The sequence below is a fragment of the Mesocricetus auratus genome, unplaced genomic scaffold, assembly GCF_017639785.1.
Source record: "Mesocricetus auratus isolate SY011 unplaced genomic scaffold, BCM_Maur_2.0 Super-Scaffold_100006, whole genome shotgun sequence".
Classification (NCBI taxonomy): Eukaryota; Metazoa; Chordata; class Mammalia; order Rodentia; family Cricetidae; genus Mesocricetus; species Mesocricetus auratus.
In genome coordinates, this window is record NW_024429190.1 from 42,969,408 (window position 1) to 42,991,067 (window position 21,660).

General features: G+C 45.4%; 1 protein-coding gene across 3 annotated transcripts in view; it reads left to right on the plus strand.

The window, feature by feature from the left end:
• Tbc1d1 (TBC1 domain family member 1) overlaps positions 1–21,660 on the plus strand; it is a 190,873-nt gene that overhangs the window by 67,881 nt on the left and 101,332 nt on the right. The window contains exon 1 of one of the 3 annotated variants that reach the window (XM_013116553.3): positions 6,693–7,013. The exons of the other annotated variants lie outside the window; for them this stretch is intronic. Within the exon in view, the coding sequence (XP_012972007.2) occupies positions 6,696–7,013 (318 nt within the window). The 5' untranslated portion in view covers positions 6,693–6,695. Of the gene's footprint in view, positions 1–6,692; positions 7,014–21,660 lie in introns of those variants that run through there. 3 annotated transcript variants of the gene reach the window in all.

Below are 21,660 nucleotides of genomic sequence, written 5' to 3' on the forward strand. Positions count from 1 at the left end.
AAGCCACTCATTGTAGATTCAGGAACAAAATCCAGGTCCTTTGCAAGAGCAATCAGTGCTCTTCACCACAAAGCCATCATTCTAGTCCCATATATTCATTGTCTAAAAACAAACTTTCCTGACTAGAAGGGATAAAACTCAAGCTGCAATTTCACTAAATCAGTCTCTCACCTCCTAATCTCCCCCATCTCCCCACCTCATGAAAGCTTGTTTTGTGTCTGTCTCCTCCAAGCCGGTCCTGTCTGTTCGTGGAAAGCCTACAACCTCACTTTCACTCCTGTCTTCTGTACAAGGCCTGGCCTGACATCTCCAGCCCAGAAGGCCATTCTGTCTCTGCAGCCTGCAGTTATTTTCCTCTTGAGAATGCCTGGAAGCTTTACCATTTTCTTGGCATTTTTTCCCCATCTTGTCCCGGTTTGCACTTCCTGGCTTTTATGCCCCTTGAGGGCAGGATTGAGGTCTGACTCACAGTCTGCATTCCCTGCAATGGTTCCCTCGCCTTTCACTATAGGTACTAATGAATATTCATACTTGTGAACTGACTAAATCCCTGGCTAGTTTCCAAGTGGTTCTGATTCACTTGAAATCCCATTGAATTTCCTTGTACAATTAGTGTTACAATGGCCCTATTTTTATCCAGGTCTTGTGATGAAGAAGGAGCTGGTGAGTGAGGTCATGCTTTCTTATGCTCTCTTCTAGTCTCCTTGGCTTTCTCTTCCTCTGGGTTAGATACCTGTAGCCTGTCTGCCATCTTTCCCTGAATACTCAGAACATTTCCAGTCCTTGCTTCTTGACTTCTTGAATTAACAGAACTACATGAAGTTAAAAAGTGTCACAGTAAAAGCAACCATATGCATAGTAAACAGACAGCCTTACAGAATGGGAGAGAAATGGTAGGCCAAAGTTTCTGTCCTTCCAGAGGCTCCCAAATAAACACACTGAGGCTTATATTACTTATAAATGCTCAGCCAATGGCTCAGGCTTGTTACTAGCTAACTCTTACATTTAAATTAACCCGTATCTCTTATCTATGCTTTGCCACGTGGCTCATGGTCTGTTACCTCATGTCTCCATGTCCTGCTTCCTCTCAGACTGGCTGACTGTTATTCTTTTGAGTCCGTTCTTCTTCCTCCCAGCATTCCCCTAAATCTGGATCTCCTCCCTAACCATATTCTGTTCAGCTGTTGGCCAGTCAGCTTCTTTATTAAACCATTCTCAGTGACAACTCTTCAGTCTGTGTCGAGGGATTATTCCACAGTAAGAAAGCATTGCCATTTATATACTCGAGACTGGACTGCCAGGGAGAGCTCGTAAAGAACCACACAAGTCAAACACCAAGGGCAGAACCTGGTGGGAATGCTGAGCAGGAGTGTCTAGGTTGTTTGTGGAGTGTGGTCCGGCTTGGTTGGCATTCTTCTTCCATTCTGCAGTCTGACCCCCTTTCCATGTTTCAGGAAGACTGAGAAAGTGGTCCGTCTGTGCATCTTTTGGAAGCGCCATAGAAAGGCAGCCATCGTGGGTTTTCCGTAGGGACACCGTCAGCCAGAGTCATTTGATTAGCCTGATGCTCACAGCCCAGTTTTCTTGTGTCAGTCGCTTTTCCTTCCTTGCTGTGACAGACAAAAGCAAGGAAGGAAGGAAGGAAGGGTTTATTCTGGCCAGCTGGGAAAAGGATGGCAGCGAAGTGTGGGACAGCAGGTCGCATTGCATGTGCAGCTAGGAAGCAGAGGTAACGGCTTCCTCTAGTTTATTCACTGGGTGACTTTAGCTCATGGGATGGTACAAACTTACACTTAAATTGGGTCCTCCCTGCTCAGTTAATGTAATGGAGAAACGTCCTTGCTGACATGCCCAGAGGTTGGTCCCTTAGGTGACTCTAAGATCCTTTCAAGTTGGTAATTTCCTATCCACTTCCTCCCCCCACTTATAGCACTGTGCAAGTGGCCCTCAATCCTGACAGATCACTAGAAGATGGATATGATGTATCTCATAAATTGTATCTAAGCCTTAAGTAAACCCAGAAGTCAACATTAATAATAATCCCTCTTCTCCAGCCAAATTCTGTTGCCTGGCAACTGATAGGATGGAGTGTTCTAATGTTAGAGCACACATTCTCCAAGATGCGTTTCCCATTCATTCATTCATTCCTTGTTCTCCTGCCTCGCCTCACACTTTCGCATAACTTGCCTTCCCTCTGAGGTTTCTGAGAATTTCATGTGGTCTCAGAGCAACTAAGTTATCTGCCCCCCCGCCCCCCATGACCAGTGACTGACTGCTAGACATCTAGGGCTGCTGATCATCAGTCCCCTTGAGCAATGCTGCATTCAGATTGCTTGGGAGCTGTTACACATCACTGTTGCCTGGGATGCATACAGACTTCTACAAGGGTGAGGAACACGTTCTCCAAGAGGCATTTTTTTGGGGGGGGGAAGCTACGTTTTTCAGGTGGGAGAGAAGGGGTTGTTTTAAGGAATACTGTTGCATTTGAGCATAGGTTCAGTTAGACTGTGGTAGAGTATGTGATGTTAATACTTTACTTCTAGTGAAATCCCAGACTATAACAGAGGATTTCTTTGTGCAGTGTGGTTGGTAAGTTGCATGCTGCCAGAAAACTAAAAAAAAAAAAGTCATGTCACATGTATTTCTCAAAATACTTGGTGTTAATGTTCCACAAGTCCCTACCTATCAAATGCACTGGATGGAAAAGGCACTGCTTTCCCATGAAAGAAGTATTCTATCTAGTCCTGGCTCAGGCTAGAGACCTGGCTCAGAGGGAGACCTCTGAGAGCCTCCTGTTAGTACTTTGGAATATGTGAGCTGGAGGCGAGGTCAGGCGAGTGTGTCTGAGTCTGCACCCTGGGTGTACATACATACATGGAGGACGAGTCAGGTTTAAAGCGTGAAGCCTTCATGTCTGTTAGTTCAAATGTCTGTAAGCTTTTTCTTTGTAACCATTACAAGTCAGCATTTGGTTGTATTTTACTACCCCCCCCCCCATTTTTTTTTTTTTTGCAAGAAATACTAGGGTTTTACTGTAATTACAAAGTTCTTGCTATATTGCCTAGGCTAGCCTCAAACTCAGGGTCCTCCAGCTTCGGTCTTCCAAGTAGCCGGGAATGCAGGCATGTGCCACCACACCTGGGTTAATATTTAACTCCTTATCCCTCTTGATTGTCCTGTAAACTCTCTTTAGTAGACTCGTCTTCTTTGACAGAAAACATTGTTCCAGGTGCTTCCGGTTTCTTTAGCCAGCTCTAGGGTCTCCTCCTCCACTCTCCAGAGCAGTTGAGGATGCTGGGAATCTGCTGTGCTGAGTTTGGGGGCTGGTGTGATGGCATAGAGCACATCTATCATTGTCCAGCTTTTCCTTTGTGGTCTTTGTTTACCCCCCCACTCACATCTAAACGCTCCAGTGTTTTCTCACCCCACCCCTCCCCCGGTAGCTCCCACTATCCCAAGCTCATTTGGTAGCTATTTTCTCCAGGGTCCATTGATCCATAATTCATTCACAATATATCCGAAAGACCAATGTTAATGAATCTTGTCTAATACTTAATGTGTAAACAGTCACTGGATGTGTCTAAGAGAAAAACAAGCTGCCTGCTCCCTCTGCCCTCATACCACAAGTGTCACAGACTTCTGTGACCTCAAAAGTGTGGGGGTTTGTTCCACCAGCAGACAATTGACCCTGCTGTAGTGGATATCAGCTGGGTGTTCTTCAATGCAATCTGGCTCCGAGGCTGTGTGCCTCTCCACAATGTCAGATATAACAGATTAGGACCACAGTCCTTAAGATACTCTGTTTCCAATCAGATGCCAGCTTGCAAGCCCAGGTTGGTTGTCTGTGTGGTTTTGTTTCAGACACAGGGTCTTTCTTTATATAGCCCAGTCTGGCCTGGAATTGGTGATACTGCCTCAGACTCCAGATTAATGGGATGACACACGTGTGACCCCATGCTAGATTTGTTTTCCCTGAGCTTCTGACCCACCTTCTATAAACTAAGATTCTCATACCTGCCTCCCCAGGTTCAGTTAGTGCAACCCAGGGAAACAGCAGGTTATTAAAGGAAACTCTAAAGCAGTGGTTCTTAACCCTCCTGATTCTGTGACCCTTTAATACAGTGCCTCATGTTGTGGTGACCCCCCCAACCACAAAATCACTTTGTTGCTACTTCATAACTGTCAATTCGTTACTGTTACAAATCGCAATGTTAATAATTGACAGGGTAGCTGATACTGGGGTTCAAACCCACAGGTTGAGAACCATAGGCCACAGATAAGATGCTAGAGTGAATTCTGGGGGACATGTGTGGAGCCCCTTGCCTTCTCTAGGCATACCACGCTCTAGGAACCTCCATATGTTTAGCCATCCAAAAGCTATGCCCTCTCCTTTGAATCTTTATGGAACCCTCTTTACATAGTCATGATTACTAATAGACTGGCTGGGCAAATCCAACAAACAAGGCTTGTGTATGTCACCACTCTTTAGGGCCTCTCTGTAGCATTCCTTCCTCCAGAGATAGGACAGGCCCTGTCTGGAATGAGAGAGGTTTTTTTATTTGTTTGTTTTAACCCCTACTGGACAAGAATAGACAGGTCAGAGCTCTTTAAGGCCAGATTCAAGAAAGCATGTGAGGGACGACTAAGGGTTTCTGAGAGCTTTCTTGGAGAAGAGAAATTCATTTCACGGCTGCTCTTTGGAAAGGGCTCACAAAGTAACTGTGGACAAAGGCCAAAGACATAGATATCATAATGGAAGACCTGAGAGAAAGGCCAAGTGTCTGTATGCCCAATGGATTGACAGTCCATGCTGAGGTTGCTGGTCCACGGATCACACCGTGAGGAGTGAGGTCACACACAAAGGACTCCCTCTTAGAACTCTTAGCTTTCCCCTTTCTATCTGCTCCAGAATGTCCTGGGATGACAAGAGGAAGATTTGCCTAAAGGGATGCAGAGCCCTTCCCTGCTGTGCCTCTTGGTGATCTTCAGGAGATGCTGCTGATTAATGAAAGAAGGCACCACAGATACCAAAGCTGCTTCTAGCATGCTGTTGGGTGACTCTGAGCTTTCCCTGAAGGGTTCTCTCTCTTGATTTTGCTCATGCCTTTATGTGTGTGCTAGACCAGGAAAGGGAAAAAAGAGCAGAGCCTTGTCTTTTATTTTGCATGTCCTTGGGCACCCTCTCCCAATCTGAACCATCTTCTATCCTTGCATTAAGAAATAAAACACAGAAGCCGGGCGTTGGTGGCACACGCCTTTAATCCCAGCACTCGGGAGGCAGAGCCAGGCAGATCTCTGTGAGTTCGAGGTCAGCCTGGTCTACAAAGTGAGTTCCAGGACAGCTTCCAAAGCCACAGAGAAACCCTGTCTCGAAAAACAAAAACAAAACAAAACAAAAACAAAACCAAACAAACAAAAAAAGAAATAAAACACAGAGGCCGGGAGGTGGTGGTGCACGCCTTTAATTCCAGCACTTAGGAGGCAGAGGCAGGCGGATCTCTGTGATTTTGAGGCCAGCCTGGTCTACAGAGTGAGTGCCAGAACTGTGATACACAGAAACCCTGTCTTGAAAAATTAAAAAAAATAAATAAAAGAAAACGCAGAAGGGCTGATGTCACTTCTGAGATTAATTTGACAACAGGACTGACTTCCCTTGGGACATGGCACTCTTCTTGGAACACATGCTGAGGGCTCTGCTTTGGGGAACAGCAAGTCTTTGAACCCTGGAGGTTCAATTCTCCCAAGGGGTCCTGAATTCTAGACACAAATCTGTGTTTGGCGTGGAGGTGGATTCTTACAGCCTCACCTTACTGCCTGCCTTACACTCAAGGAAGACCTTGAGCCACAGACACCCAGCTAAGCGCTCCTGAGCTTCGGGTCCCACAGGATTTATTGCCATAGCAGCTCAATTTGGGGACAATTTGTTAAATGGCAGTAGATAGCTAACAACTGCTAAGATAACAGGTATTTGGAGCCTACTAAAATCTGTTGAAGATGATGCACAATCAGTATTACAAAGTGGAAAGACTAGGACTCCTGGGCTGGTTTCTCCAGCAGGTGGAGAAACCGTGAGCGCTCCTGTCACACCTGTGTGCACCACGCACCAACTACTGCAGACCTTTGGACTTTTATTTTCTCAACGTCTGGATAGGAAACTCAGTTTAACCTTTGTAGCAGCCATAATCTGATAACCTTGCCTTGCCACCTGACCTGCAAAGGGACCCTACCTCCAGCTTGGAGAGGTCTTTTGCTGTGCTCCTTTTCTGTCTCCTTAGCTGGGTTTTAAGAAGCCAAGAAAAGCACCTCTGGTTATGTAAAAGTATCAGGGACTTGGTAACACTGGCCCCTTTGTCACCAGTCTTCCTGAAAGGTTAGGGGGAAACGCCATGAGGGTGGGAGCAACTTCGGAAAGCTGGGCTGCCAGTTGTTCCAACTTTGTAGTTTTAACGGGAGAGAGAGGAGGGAGGTCCACCACCCCCTGCCTGGAAAGCAGGGAGCCTAGTGTTCTCTCCAACTCTGCGGTTTTTAAACCAAATCAGAGGAAGAGAGCGAGAGACTAAGATTTCTGAAGTTGTACGAAAAGGCCGGGAGACCTGTGGAGTCCTCTCCCTCCTCAGCCACCAGGGATCGAGCACCCGGGACGTCCACAGGGGGCTACCCTCGCATATCCCGACTTCCCGCGTGAGCAGGTCCGGATGGGCGGGGCGATGGGCGTGTCCACCTGGAGGCGTGGCCGGCGAGGCCCCTGCATCTCCACCCCTCCCCGCGCTCCCCGCCCACTTCCCTTTCTCGCTGTGCTGCCCGGAGGGCTAGACCTCTCAGGCTGTGACGCTCGGGGAGGGGTGGAGCCCGCCGCCTGGCCGCCGTCTCGGGACGATGCCCGCACTCCGCCGCGCCCCGAGCCCGCCCCCGGCCATCCGCAGGCCCACGGGCAGGCGCGTGTGAGCGGGAGCGGCGGGCGAGGAGCCGCCGCCCGGCCCGCGATGTCACCATTGTTCAGCTGGGTGGCCAAGGTAGGCGGCGGCGAGCCAGAGCTACCGTGGGCCGGGGGGCCTCCAACTGCCGAGCCGCGGGACGGGGGTGGGGGGCGGGCGCTAGGCCGTTCGAGCGAGCTCGGAAGCACTTTTCATTCATTCCTCCTCGCCAGCCTCCCAGAAGGCGTCGCGCCCGTTTCCCGGCTGGGGAGACTGAGGCACAGCCAGAGTCCCAGGTGTGGTCTCAGATTGTGGGACCGCCCCTGCCGTCCTGGATCCTCTCTGCGAGGGGTGGCTGGGGCGGGTCGCCGAGGACGTCACCTGGCTTTAGTTTTTGTAACTCGCAGTTTTCAAAAGACAAGCTCCGAGGTCTAAGTGTGTGAAATGTAACTTTGTCTGCACAAAGTTTTATGACTGCACCTCTCCCGCTTTCAGAGCTGAGCGTTGGAAATCCAGGCCGGCGCACGGCTGCTGAACTAGAAAAAGTTGGCGGAATTGCCAGGATTGCCTCCAACCTTGGTGTGTGTTTTCAGTAATGCATTGCTCCCAGCCGTGAAAGAGGCTCCTCTCTTGGATATGCTACGTGTGTGTGTGTGTGTGTGTGTGTGTGTCAGAGAGAGAGAGAGAGAGAGAGAGAGAGAGAGAGAGAGAGAGAGAGAGAGAGAGAGAGAGAGAGAGAGAGAGAGAGAGAGAGAGAGAGAGAGAGAGAGAGAGAGAGAAAGAGAGAACTTCACCTTAAGAGAACCCTCTACGATACCCCTCTGTGTGTGTAATAACTTCACCTCGAGAGAACCCGTTAGCTCATCTCTGACCCTTTATACATAGCAATTAGATGGGGGTTATAGCTCGTTATGATGTGAGGCGTTCAGAGTGGGTGCTTTTCCCCCTAATTACATTTTTGTGAGTACCTGTTTGGGAACAGATGTGACTTCGCCTGTAATATAAGTAATACAGTGGAGACAGAAACTAGGTAAGGTTGGTTATGAGCTGACACCAAGGAACAACATTCTAACTCTTGGGTCCTTACCAGGGTCGATTCTGGAAGCTGATGGTGCTACACTAGGAGGGTTTGTAGAAAACTTTTATTTATTTAATTTCGTTTTACAATCCAACCAAAGTTCTCCCTCCTATCCCTCCTCCCGCCACCTTTGCCTCCCCCCCCCACCCCTCAGCCTCCCCTCCATCCACTCCTCCCAACAGGTAAGGGCTCCCATGGGCAGTAGACAAAGTCTGGCACATTAAGTTGGGACAGGACCAGGCCCCACCCACTTGAGTTAAGGCTGAGCCTGACATCTGGTCACAGGGAATGGGCTCCAACAAGCTACCTCATGCATCAGGGATAGGTCCTCATGCTGCTGCCCGCTCAGACTTCACAACTGTCTCCACATTCTGGAGGGCCTAGTTCGGTCCCATGGAGGCCTCACAGCTGTCGGTCCAGGCTTCATGAGTTCCCAAGAGCTTGGTTCAGCTGTCTCAGTAGATTTCTCTATCATGATGTTGACCTCCCTTCCTGCCTCACTTCAACTGGATTCCTGGAGTTTGGCCTGGTGCTTGGTTGTGGATCTCTGCATCTGTTTCCATCAGTTACTGGATGAAGGCTCTATGATGATAGTTAGGGTAGTCACCAATGTGATTACAGGGACCCTCTCCACTACTGCTAGGAGTCTTAGCTGGGTGTCATCCTTGTGGAGTCTTGGGAATTTCCCTAGCACGAGGTTTCTCCCTAACCCCATAGTGACTCTTAACAAGATATCTCTTTCCTTGCTCTCCCTGCCCGTCCCTCTCCCCCTTGACCATCCTGTTCCCTCATGTTCTCATCCCCATCTCCTCCCCTTTACCAGCCCCCCTCACCCCCAGTTTACCCAGGAGATCTCATTTAATTCCGATTCCCAGGGCAATCCATTTGTACCTCTTACTGTTCTCCCTGTTACCTAGCTTCTCTGGAGCTATGGATTGTAGGCTGGTTAGCCTTTGCTTTACATCTGATATCCACTTATGAATGAGTGTGTATCATGTTTGTCTTTCTAAGTCTGAGTTACCTCACTCAGGATGATTTATTTCTAGTTCATCCATTTGCCTGCAAATTTCATGATATCATTGGTTTTTATAGCTGAGTAGTACTCCATTGTATATATGTACCACATTTTCTTTATCCATTCTTTGTAGAAAACTTTTGAGCCTGTACATATAGTTTTCTCCTGAAAAAAAAAAATGTCCATATTTTTGCTTTTAAAGATTTTTTTTTAACTTTTCTTGGTAATGCTAAACTTAAACATAGTATTAATGTAATTTACAAAGTGATTCAGAATATGTATATTCTTCAGGTTGTAGACCTTATGATTATTGTTGGTATTTATTTGTTCATTTTGGTTGTTTGTTTTTAATATTGTACTCAAAAGGAGAAAAATGATCTTCACAGAGATGTTTCACTCCAACACCAGCAAGGAGTAGATTGTAAAGATCTATCATTCTTAAAACAACAACAGCAGCAAAATAACCAAACCTGCTACTGCTTCTTGGCTTTTCAGTGTCTTTACTTCTCTGGGACATGTGTAATACGTTGCTGTTCATTGTAGGAGATGGACCTCTGCTCACCTTGTTGCAGATTGAAGCTTTATTTCAAATAGTGTGGAGGGGCTCTGGGAAGTCTCAGCCTCCTTCAAGGGGTGTGTACTTCTGGAGAGTTCGGACAGCCACACTGTGGGCTCATAGCTTGATTTTGATTTTATGTTATTCCTGAACTGGTGTTAAAACCTTTGGCCACCAATAGCACAAAACAAAACAAAAAACCACTCAGTGTTTCTAGAGCAAAATTCCCTTTAGTTGTCACTGTTTGTTTAATTTTAGTCTTTTGAGAAAGAGTCTCACTCTGTACCACTGACTGGTCTTTTACTGACTAGGTGGACTAGGATGGCCTCAAACTCAGAGTGCTTGGTCTGGTCTCTCACATCCTGGGATTAAAGTTATATGTCTCCCTGCCCGTCCAACACACACACACACACACACACACACACACACACACACACACACACACACACACTCATATTCCTGTAGTTCATGCAATTATAGATTACATCTTGAATTAATTTTTTTCATCCAGTGTTATTTTGTGAATGAAGAATGTGACCTTTTTGGAGAGTATTTCATAAACTGGGGTGTGTTGGGGTGTACCTGTAACCCCAGCATTGAGGTCAATGGAGGGAGATCAGGAGTTCAGGGTCATCCTCAGCCACTTGGTGAGGGAAGGCCAGTCTAGGCTTCAAGAAACTGTCTTTAGGGAAAAACAAAACAAAACTAAAACACACTCAAAAAGAAAGAAAAGCTACTTGGGATTTAGACTACAGGAGTGTTGTTTATTTTCTGGGGACCTTTGTAGACCCCTGCTTGGTTTATGATGAAGATTCCCTGTGAAAAATAAGGAGTGGGGGCTGGACGGTGGTGGTGCATGACTTTAATCCCAGCACTAGGAGGCAGAGGCAGGCAGATCTCTGTGAGTTCAAGACCAGCCTGGTCTACAGAGCAAGTTCCAGGACAGCCTCCAAAGCCACAGAGAAACCCTGCCTCAAAACCTGCCCCCCACCCCCCAAAAATAAAATAAAAAACGAGTGGTCTAAAGGCAGAAGCAAAGGTATAAATAACACTTGAAATGGGCATAACCCCAACGGGCATTTATATTCAATTTAAAAATGCATGAGGTCACTCAGATGCGCAGGAGCTCGGGCCTCACACCACACTTGCCCATCATTTCGCTGATTTGTTTTCCATTTTGACCTTGGCAGCTGAAGCTCTGCACCTGGCAGGGGAGGGAAAGGGGAGTGGGTGTTGTTGATGCAGACAGATGCCTGAGCTGGCAATTTCCTTGTGTGAATGGTGACTCGGTAACTGTAGAGAGCAACTTAATAATGGAGAAGTAAGACCTAGATGGGAAACCATTTAAGAGTTTTTTGTTGTTGTTTTGCTTTTAAATGGGCATACATCCATTTAGTTAAGCATGAATTGGAGCATGGTCGAGGTATGCACTGAATAAAGATAGGACTGGCATTTAAGTACAGTTTCTTCATAAATCTTCCTGGAGATACTTGTTCCCCTTCCACCATAATGAATAAAAAGGAACTTCTCTAGCTTTATGGTTTTTGGGTTATACCCGCAGATGTTCCCTCAGCCCCACAGCCTTGAGCTTGCCTGTTGCTTGACTCTGCCTCTGTGTATCTGTTAGTGAAAACTGATCTCAGAAGACCTGCCAAGTAACCCTAGCAGGGGATTTGTACCTGCCTGTAAAGAATGTGACTAAGGTTATTGCTAGTGTCACAGAATTTTGAGTATATGTGTATATATTAGTTTACAGATAAAAATGAAAAATGGCATATAAAAATGCTGTGTCTGAAATTCAAGGTAGTTTCATATGGTTTGTGCCATATATTATTTTCCAGGACTTATAGTTTTATCCCACACATGTATGTTATGTACTGTTGTGTACTGGGTAATTAATACCCATGTTCCAGAGTAGTGGTTCTCAGCCTGTGGGTGTCTCAAGCCCTTTGGGGGTCATGTCAGATAGCCTTCATATCAGATACTAAAGATTCATAACAATAGGAAAATTACAGTTATGAAGTAGCAATGAAATTGTGTGGTTAGGCCGGGCGTTGGTGGCGCACGCCTTTAATCCCAGCACTCGGGAGGCAGAGGCAGGAGGATCTTTGTGAGTTCGAGGCCAGCCTGGTCTACAGAGCGAGTTCCAGGACAGCCTCCAAAGCCACAGAGAAACCCTGTCTCGAAAAACCAAAAAAAAAAAAAAAAAAAAAAAAAAAAAAAGAAATTGTGTGGTTAGGAATCATTACAACATGTGGAACATGTATTAAAGGGTCACAGTATTAGGAAGGTGGAGAACCATTGCACTAGAGATGTATTTTACACAGTAGGTTTGTCCTTTAAAAACTGCACATTGAAGACTTTCATTTTTGTTTTTTGTTTGAGACAAAATCTCACTATCTACCCCTGACTGGCCTGAAACATGATTCCCCTGCCTCTACCTCCTGTGTGTGTGTGTGTGTGTGTGTGTGTGTGTGTGTGTGCGTGTGCGTGTGCGTGTGCGTGTGCGTGTGCGTGTGCGTGTGCGTGCGCGTGCGCGTGCGTGTGTGTGTGTGTGTGTGTGTGTGTGTGTGTGTGTGTGTGTGTGGGCTGGGGCAGTCTTCCTATAAATTCATGGAGATCCTTCTGCCTCTTCCTCCCAAGTGTTGGGACATGCACCATCTGTACCCAGCTTACACTGAAGTTTTGCAAGGCAAATATTTTTAAATACCTTAGGAAAGGAATAATTTTTAAGCAATTGATTGCTAATTAGTAAAACCAAGCTTTTCATATTTTGTCTTTGTCTAAAACATACATACATAGCCACTTTCATGTTATAGGCCACTTAATATACAGATACATACACCCAGCAGTGCATCTGCTGTATGTGAGGCTGTGTGAGGAGCTGTAGAGAGGTAGACCAGTTCTCTATTTTTGTGGTCTTTACATTCTAATCAGGAGAGCTAGAGAAGTGAATAGATAACCTGGTGGTCAGTGCTAGGAAGAGAAATAAACTGAGAGGGGGTGGGGCCTGGGTGGGGTGGGATGGGGTGGGGAGTGCATTTAAGCTTGCTCTGGGGCCCAGCTGCAGCAGGAAAGCCCAGTGAACTGGTCCAGAGAGGCGAACTCCATCAAGAGCATGGAGGGCAATTCTAGGCCAGGTGGATGAGAGCTCTGAGCACAGGGCTGGGCTTGGAACTGTGTTTAAACACAGTAGGAGGACCGTAGATAGGTGGAAGGGAAGTGGTGGTGTTCACTGATGTGGATGGAAGGAGGCGGACTTCTTGGGCTATACTTGGGCTGTTGCTCTCTCTTAGGAGGTGGTGGTAAAATGGAAGGCTGGCGGCATCATTTTCCTTCAGTTTTTTAAATGATCTGACCTGCTGGCTCTGCCCAGTCTACTTTCCTGAAGCCATTTTTTCTTAGTGTTGAATACAAATGCATCTTGTTCTTTGATTAGCTGCTTCTAACCACAGCATTCAGTCAAGTTCCGTCCTGGCTCCCGGCTTATTTTTATTCACCTTTGAGCTTCTCTGTGCCTGGAGTGGCCCACCTTCCGTGCCAACGGTCAGCTGGACTTGCTCTTCAGTTAGCCAGAGCACAGCACAGCCACCTTCACAGCCCTGTCCTGGGAGGCATCTACCTGGCTATTAAAAGTGTTTATTTAGGCAACACTGCAGTTTTGCTTGAAGTCAGTCCTATGTTGGTTTGTCCTTGAGATGTCCTTTAGGTACAGACATTTTCTTCTTTATATTAGTGCTACACTTAATTAGTGGCTGCCCAAGTTTAATAAAGAGTGAAGAACTCCTTAGTCAAGCCATTCCTTGAAGTTGAAAAATGTGCTGCCTCTGCTAAGGGGAGCTGGAGTAAGCCACACATCAGTACAGCTTGGGTAGAGCCTTATTTCTGTAGTGGTACAGATTCTCTTGGGCTAATGACCCAAGCATACGTTGTTCTTATGCATACATTGTTCTTATGAAGAAAGGATGGAGGAATGCTGGAGTGGAGGGCAGTCTCCCACAGAACACAGCCAGAGCAGGTCTCATCATGAGAAACAAGGTTCATCATAGTTTGTTCCTTGGATGAGTTCCCTAATTCATCTTAGTGCGTATGTGTCTGTGCCCTAATGGTCCATTTCTGTCAAAACCCCTCCATCCTCTGCCCTTTTTCTGAGGCATCTCTGATTAATCATTCATCTGTTGGATGAGTGGAGAATAATGGGAAGGGCAGGGCAGGGCTGACTTTTGTCGGGCTGCTAGACTGAGCAGCAGTGAAGTGAGGCTGGACAAGTGTTGCCTAGACACCCGTGAAATAAGGCCTCCTTCAGAAAAGCTATCTTTTGATCCTAGGACAGTTGGGATCCTGTAGAGACCGTAACTGACCTCCTCAGCCTTGAAGCTGTTGCTCCACTCTATGGGACGCCTTATGTGGTGATTATTTAAGTAGCATAGCCCTTCTATTAGTCTGAAAACACTGTGAAAATCAACATGAGGTACCACAGTGTGTGCAAGTCATCTGGGTGTCCCAGGTAATGTGGCTGTGGTTGGGATGGAATCCTTCCTTGCTGTGTTACTAGCTAGCTCCTGGGTGATGTGGCTGCTCCCAGGCTGGGGACCACACTGCAAGTAACAAGGTTCTCCCTCTCTCTCTCTCTCTCTCTCTCTCTCTCTGTCTCTCTCTGTCTCTCTCTGTCTCTCTCTGTCTCTCTCTGTCTCTCTCTCTCTCTCTCTCTCTCTCTCTCTCTCTCTCTCTCTCTCTCTCTCTCTCTCTCTCTCTGTCTCTGTCTCTCTCTCTCAAAACATAGGCCATAATTCTGTTTGGGTTTCTTGTTTTTATCTTTTCTACAAGAGAAACCTAAAAGATAAGATCAGAAATTGGGTGTCTAGGAACAAAAGGGAAGGAAAACCTTTGTCTCACATACTCTGACACCTTAAAAAATTGGACTTTTTTATGTACTTACTATTCAGTTTATCAAATCCAGAGTCTTTGGTCTTTTCTCTTTGTGTGTAACTCTGCCCCACATAGCATGGGCTACTACCTCAGTCTAGGGATTGGAATGGTATTTGATTAAGATGGTACATTGCCTCCTCTCCTCTCTTGCAAAAACGCTGTTTAAAGTAGTATAGAGCCAGGCATTGCACTGCCGACCTTTGACTGAGGGCTTGGGAGGGAGAGGTTGGATGATCTCTAGGAGGTTGAGGCCAGCCCACTTTACAAAGGGCCTTGAAGGCAGTCAGAGTGACATAAAAGAAGAAGGAGGTGGTGTCTGTGTTACAGAAAAATTGAGTGGAAGATGCACTTCCTATTAGCCTGCCTGCACCTTCCTGGTGGTCTGTCATGTTAGTAGCACCTTACTGGGGTGGCCCTCTGGTGGGCATGGCTAGGATGTACCAGCCCCCAGTGGTCTACAGAACGCTCTGCCTTCTCAACCCTCTGTGTTGTGTCCATTCTTCTCCCCCCAACCTGTAGCAAACACGAATCTTTTTCTTCTCTGCAGTTTGCCTTTGGAAATCATACCATTTACAACTTTTTCAGATTGACTCCCTTTATTTAGAAATTTAGAAACAGAAAATTTCTGTTTCCTTGTTTTTTATTTTATGACTGTGTATGTTTTGTCTGCATGTATGTGTACCAGGTGAGTGCCTGCTGTGTCAGATGAAGGAGGGTATCAGTCCTCTGGAACTGTAGTTATGGACAGTTGTGAGCCACCTTGTGGTGCTGGGAATTGAGCCTCTGTCTTGTGCAAGAGCAGCCAGAGCTCTTAGTCACTGAGCTGTCTCTCCAGCTCCTTACTCCCAGGCATAACATCTCATTTCTCTTTATTGCTGAATATTTACCTCTAGAAGAGGGCCTTAATTGTGTTAAGTTTTGGCAATTATAAAATGAAGCTACTGCTATCATGTTTATAGGATTTCTGTGGGCATACATTTTCTACTTTTTCTTGGAGTGAGACCATGGAACATTTCTGGGTCATATGGTAAGCCCCCATTTACTTTTGTGAGGAATGCCCAGTCTTCCATTTTGTATCCTACCAGCAATAAGGAAAGTTCCTGTTGCTCTGTGTTCTTGCCTGGGTTTGGTGGTTTGATGTGTATAATATGTGTTTCTTTTGAGACAGTAGAAGAGATGATTTGTGGCACATGTGTTATACTGGCCACAGTTGACAGCAGAACAATCGTGGAGTGCTGTGGACCAGGGCCAGAGGACCAACAGGGACTCTTTGGGTTATATCGAACAATACAGGACCCTGAGGGTTGGTTTTGGTGGTGAGGTAGTGATGGAAACTCTAGATCCTTTGAGACAAATTGGATGCCAGTGTGCTCTCCAACATTTAGAACTAGCCTTCTCAGTTTCCATTCTTGTTTCCAGCATTTCTTGGTTCTGCTCCCAACAGTGTACAGACCAGTTTATTTGGACTCCACCTCTCACTTTGTACTTGAGCTGGCACATTTTATGCAGCATCTACTTTGACTTCATGGTGCACATGTTTCTCCAAGGAAGATGATGCTAACTAAGGCTGAAAGCTGTATTTTGATAATCTAGTAGGAATGTAATGATGTCTCCTGTTGTTTGGGGTTGTGTTTTTCTGGTGATGTGATGTGAAGTCCTCCCCTCTGTTCATTTCAGGAGCAAAAATAATATTTTCTTCTGAGTTTTTTTTCTTAATTTATTTTACTACTTTAGATGTATTCAGTTGTGTTTCTGTGTGTGTGCATATGCATGCTGGTGCCCCTAGAGGCCAAAAGAGGGTATTGTATCCCTTGGAGCTGGAGTTAGGCAGTGGTTAGCCACTCAAGTGGATCCTGCAAACTGTATTCCACTGTAGTTTTTTTTTTTTTTCTTCATTTTGCTCTTTGGGGGCTTGACACCCAGCTGGAGACTTATTCTTACTTATAAATGTCTGGCCTTCACTTGGCTTGTTTCTAGCCAGCTTCTCTAACTTATCCTCTCTTTGTTTTCCCTTTGGGCCTTTTGCCTTTCCTTTTTTCTATAGATCTTTGTTCCCTTCTTACTCCATGGCTGGCTGGGTGGCTGATGTCCTCTTCTCCTTTCTCACTGCTTCCTCTTTTCCCTAGATTTCTCCTCCTATTTATTTTCTCTTCATGCCAGGCCCTACGTATCCTGTCTGCTGCCTAGCTACTGGCTATTCAGCTCTTAATTAGACCAATCAGGTGTTTTAGGCAGGCAAAATAACACAGCTTCACAGAGTTCAGCAAATGCAACATAAAAGAATGCAACACATCTCTGCATCATTAAACACATATTCCAATGTAACACACCTTAAAGTAATATTGCACAGCACTCCAGTCTCCTGCAAGAACAGCAAATGCTGCTAACTGCTGAGCCACCTCCTCAGCCCCCTTTGAATTCTCATGTAGCACTATGTAGGCACATCTATGAGGCCTGCGGAAAAACAAATCTTTAGTTAGATTTGTGAGACTATAAACTTAAGTGCCTCAGACTGACTCCATTTAAAAATTCCTATTATTTCTTATTTTGTCATAAATAGAATGATGAATCAGTATTCTACATTGTTTTGCTAGATTTACCTGAAAAAAATATGATGGGAAGATCATTTCCTAGTGTTTGTACACTTTGATCCTTTTCTGCAGGTTATTTCATATCTGTCATGTTTTACGACAGAAGAGATGCATGAATTCTGTTTACTTACTTTGACCAAAATTGTCCGAGTTAATTTTGCTAAGCCTATTTTCTCATCTAAAAGGAGATTCACATTTGTTTGTTCTTTATTTCCTTTTGTTTGTACAATCTATTTGTGACTAACATCAAACATGCTTAGGAAACTGAAGACCGTTTGTAAACAGACTGCTTAGCACCTGGTTAGATGGGTAGGTGAGGTGAGTAGACCTTGTGGTACAGAAATGAGGCAATGTTCCCATTCTTTTGAGCATCTAGCAACTTAGCGGGGAGAGGAGACCTATGAAGGTTAATTGTAATGCGAATATGGCTGTTTATGAATTGTTCAGCAAGTACAAGAATGTGGGGTCTGCGCGAAACCTTCAGGAGAGGGTAAATGGAGGTTACAGTGTGGTAGGTTATGCAAAAGGATGGGAGTTTCCTCACATGCCTGAGTTAGTCAGGGTTGTTGTCTAACTCTGCTTGCCTTGTTCTTAAGTTTTTAACAAATGATTTGTTATTTTTTGATTATGTGTATGTGTGTGTGTGTGATCATGTGGGTGTGTGCTCATGAGTGCAGGTGCCTGAGGAAGCCAGAGGTGTCACATCCTATGGAGCTGGAATTACAGGTGGTTGTGAGCCCAGACATGGGTGCTGGGAACCAAACCCAGATCCTCTGCAAGAGTTGCAAGTGCTCTTAACTAAGCCATCTCTCCAGCACTGTGGGTCTCAGCCTTCCTAATGCTGGGACTCTTTAATACAGTTCCTCATGTGGTGACCCTCAACCATAAATTGTTTCATTGCTACTTTGTAACTAATTTTGCTACTGTTATGAATGGTAATGTAAATACTGTGCTTTTGTTGGTCTTAGGTGACCTATAAGGGGTTGCGACCCACAGGTTGAGAACCATGGCAAGTCCAACCCATGTTTTTGACAACAGTATTTTTTCTTTTTCCTCCTCCACTCTAATTATTATTAGTTCTTAGGAAAATTTCACACACAGTGTACTTTGATCTTCCTCCCTTCCCTACCCACCCAAATTTGTGTCGTCTTTTCTTTTTAAATCAAGTCTAGTTTGTGTTGCCTCTGTTTGTTCTTTTCCTTCTCTCCTTTCCCCAACTCCTCCCTGTGTTTCCCTCCTCCCACCCATTCCCTCTGTAATCCTGTCCTCTTTTTAGATTGTTTTATGTGTGTGTGTGTGTGTGTATGCATAAATACATGGATACAGCCTGCTGAGTCCATCCAGTATTACATGTGTGTGACTTCAGGACTTGGTGCTGGATAATCAAGTAGGCAGCTCCTCCGTGGTGGAAGACTGTTTCTCCCACCCTCAGCATCCCTTGGTTTCCTGTAGTTATTTGTCCAGGGGTGGAACTCCATGAGACTTCTGCTTTAGCATGTCCATTGGTGTCCTCGTTCAGGTCTTGTTTAGGTTAACCACATTGTAGAGGTATCATGAGTGAAGCTTCACTCTCATTTCTAGGAGACACAATCCTACAGTAGATTTCCCGGTCTTAGCATCTTCGGCTCTTACAATCTTTCTACCCCTCTTCCGTGTTCTGTGGTTCACAGGTGGCACACTGGATAAGACTATTGGTTACTTCCCTCCCTTGGCAGTTTACCTAGCACCTTTTGTCACCAGTCTTTTTTAGTCTTGGGGAAAGTCTGTTATTTTAACCAAAGTCTTGGGCCTTGTGTAGATTCAGTATTGAAGGAACCTGTTCTTTCATCCCAGCCCAGGCTGTTAATGATTGTGGTCAGGTGATACCATTCTGCTGGAGTGCAGTCCTGATCTGCAGTAAATGGAAGGAGCTTTGAATGGGATTCTGTTTGTTTACCCACGTGAGGAAACTGGTACCCAGAGCAGTCAGTTTTGGGCGCTAAGCTCACGCAAACCCAAATTTCTGTCTCTGGGTTTTGTACATATTAATATTGCCTTGCTGATTTGCTTGCACTGTTTGCAAACTGTTCTAATGAGTCAAAACTATGCATGTCTTTTAAATAATGTATTTTATTCCCCCATACTTGTGTCACATAAGAGCATACTTGTGAAGTTTAGATCAAGGCGGCCATGGGAAGTGTGAGCAGTGGTTGGAGCTGTGGGATCCTTTGAACTAGGAAAAGTTGAGTAAACGCGAGGCCCCGGTGGCCTGGAAGGACCGGCTGTATGAACTGTGCGGGGAGAGAGTGTGGCCCGAACCTCGGCAGAGTGAGAGCTGCTGGATGGAGTTCACTGTGGCAGAGTAGTTCCCTGGCACCGAACTCTGGCGACACACTGATCCATTTAGTTCTCTTGTTTCTAGAAGACTCATAGGAAGTGAGCTATGTGTATAATGTATTTCCTTTCCTCCAATAGGGGAGATTGATTTCGTTTGGAAAAGCATTACCTGCATTTAAGAGAAGGGAAAGTTGGGTTAGCATTAAAACACAGTGGAGAGGAAGAGATGATCACATTTCTGAACACTTTATGTGTGTCAGCCATTACATTGGGAGTAGTCTAGTTCAATAACTTGGCTGATTCTTGGAATAATTGTAATACTAGTGTGATTATTGGCTCTTCCTATATGTTTTGTTGGTGTGTGTGTGCATGTGCACATGTGTGTACATGTGTATGTGAGTGTGTGCATGTGTGTGAATATGAAGAAACCATAGTTTAGAGAATCTAGGTAACTTACCAGAGCCGTTGTAATGTTTAAAAAAATTATTCTGTTTTATGTGATGTGTATGTATGTGCATCACATGTATGCAGTACCAGTGGAGGCCAGAAGAGGAAGTTGTATCCCCTGAAACTAGAGTTGAGAGATGCCATATGGGTGTTGGGATTGAACCCAGGTCTAGAAAGTGCTGAACCATTTCTCTGGACCCATAATAGCAATGTTTTATTCTTATTTATTTTTTGGAGGGGGAAGGTCTGAGACTATATTTCTCTGTATAGTTCTGGCTGTCCTAGAATTTGCTTTGTAGACCAGACTGGCCTCTTAACTCACAGAGATACAGCTATTTGTTTTTATAGACAGATGAAGTTGCATTTACTCTACATTCTGTGATGTCTTGAGTATATATATATATACACACAGAATGACTAAATCTAGCTGACTGGCACACACCTTATCTTACATACTCACTGCTTTTATGGCGAGACACTTTTCATCGTTCTCTCAGCTCTTTTCCAGGGATACGATGCCTTATTAGTTAGCTGTAGGCCCCATGTCGAACAGCAGAGGTCACAGCCACTGAGATTAAGGGGTGAGTTGTATGGGTCCAAATTTGCCATGCTTAATCTGCCGTATGCTATTTAGGTAGTGGGGAAGTGGGGGAGTGTTCTTGTTATGAAACAGGTTGGCAGAACTTGGAAAAGGATCTTGTCCACTGAGAAACAGAATTTCTTTCCTTAAGAGAAAGGCATAGAATGATCAACTAATCTGCTTTTGGAAGTAGCCACAAAAGAGTTGAACCAGTTGTCTATAACAAACACTTCCAGTATCCCTACATTTCAGGAGTTTTTGGCCAGAGTGGAAAATTAAAGATCGGTCAGGATTGGGAGCATGTTGAGGACAATGAGGTTTTGAAGTGAAGTCCTCCCTCCCTCAAGTTTGCACTTTATTGGTTACTGGGTTTGTCTTTTTCCCCCGTTCCCTTTTCTTCCCCCTTTACTCCCTCTCCTCTTTCCTTTCTCCCTTTCCTTCCTTGTCCCTTGTGTCTGCGTAGCCCAGGCTGGTCTGGAACTCATGGTCTCCCACCTAGGCCTTAAAGGGCTGGGATTGTAGGTTTGCCCCACCACACATGACTTGCCAAGCTTGCTTTAGCTTGAATTTATAGGATAAATGATGGTGACCACATCTTTTCAGTCAGTCTCTTAGCTTGGGTGTGTTAGACTTCTCTCAGCCCCAGGTCCTGATCTGTGAGCATACAATGTTGAATGTCCACTGTATTCTTGTTCCATTTGGAATTTGTTTTTGTGATTGTAACTCTGATCAGAAGTATAAATCTTTATCCATCTCCAATAAAAAGGAACAAGTCCTTGGAGTGGGTTCTGTCGCACTGTTTTCTAACTGTCAGAGTGTTTGTCAGTGCAATCGGGGATAAATGGTTTCCCTTCAGGCCACTTAGCATTTAGCTACTCAGTGTGGAACAATTCCTGGACCAGACTGAGCACTTAAGCATGATTCATCCACACTGCCTCGTTGCATTTGTGGGTAGAGATGACTCTGCAGTCGGCTAGGTTTGCTCCTCCTTTTTATTTATTATTATTACATCATTATTCTTTTTTGGTGGTAGAGCTTGAACCTAGTCTAGGGCCTCGTGGATGCCAGGCAAGCTCTCTACCGCTGAGCTGTGGTCTCAGCTCTTCCCATTCTTAAACTCGAGAAAAGTGAAGCCCTTCATGGGTGAGGTGCTTACAGCTAGGATGTTCATGGGCCTGGGAGATGGCTCAGTGGGTAGGAATACTTGCTGCTTGAGTGTGAAGACATGAGTTCA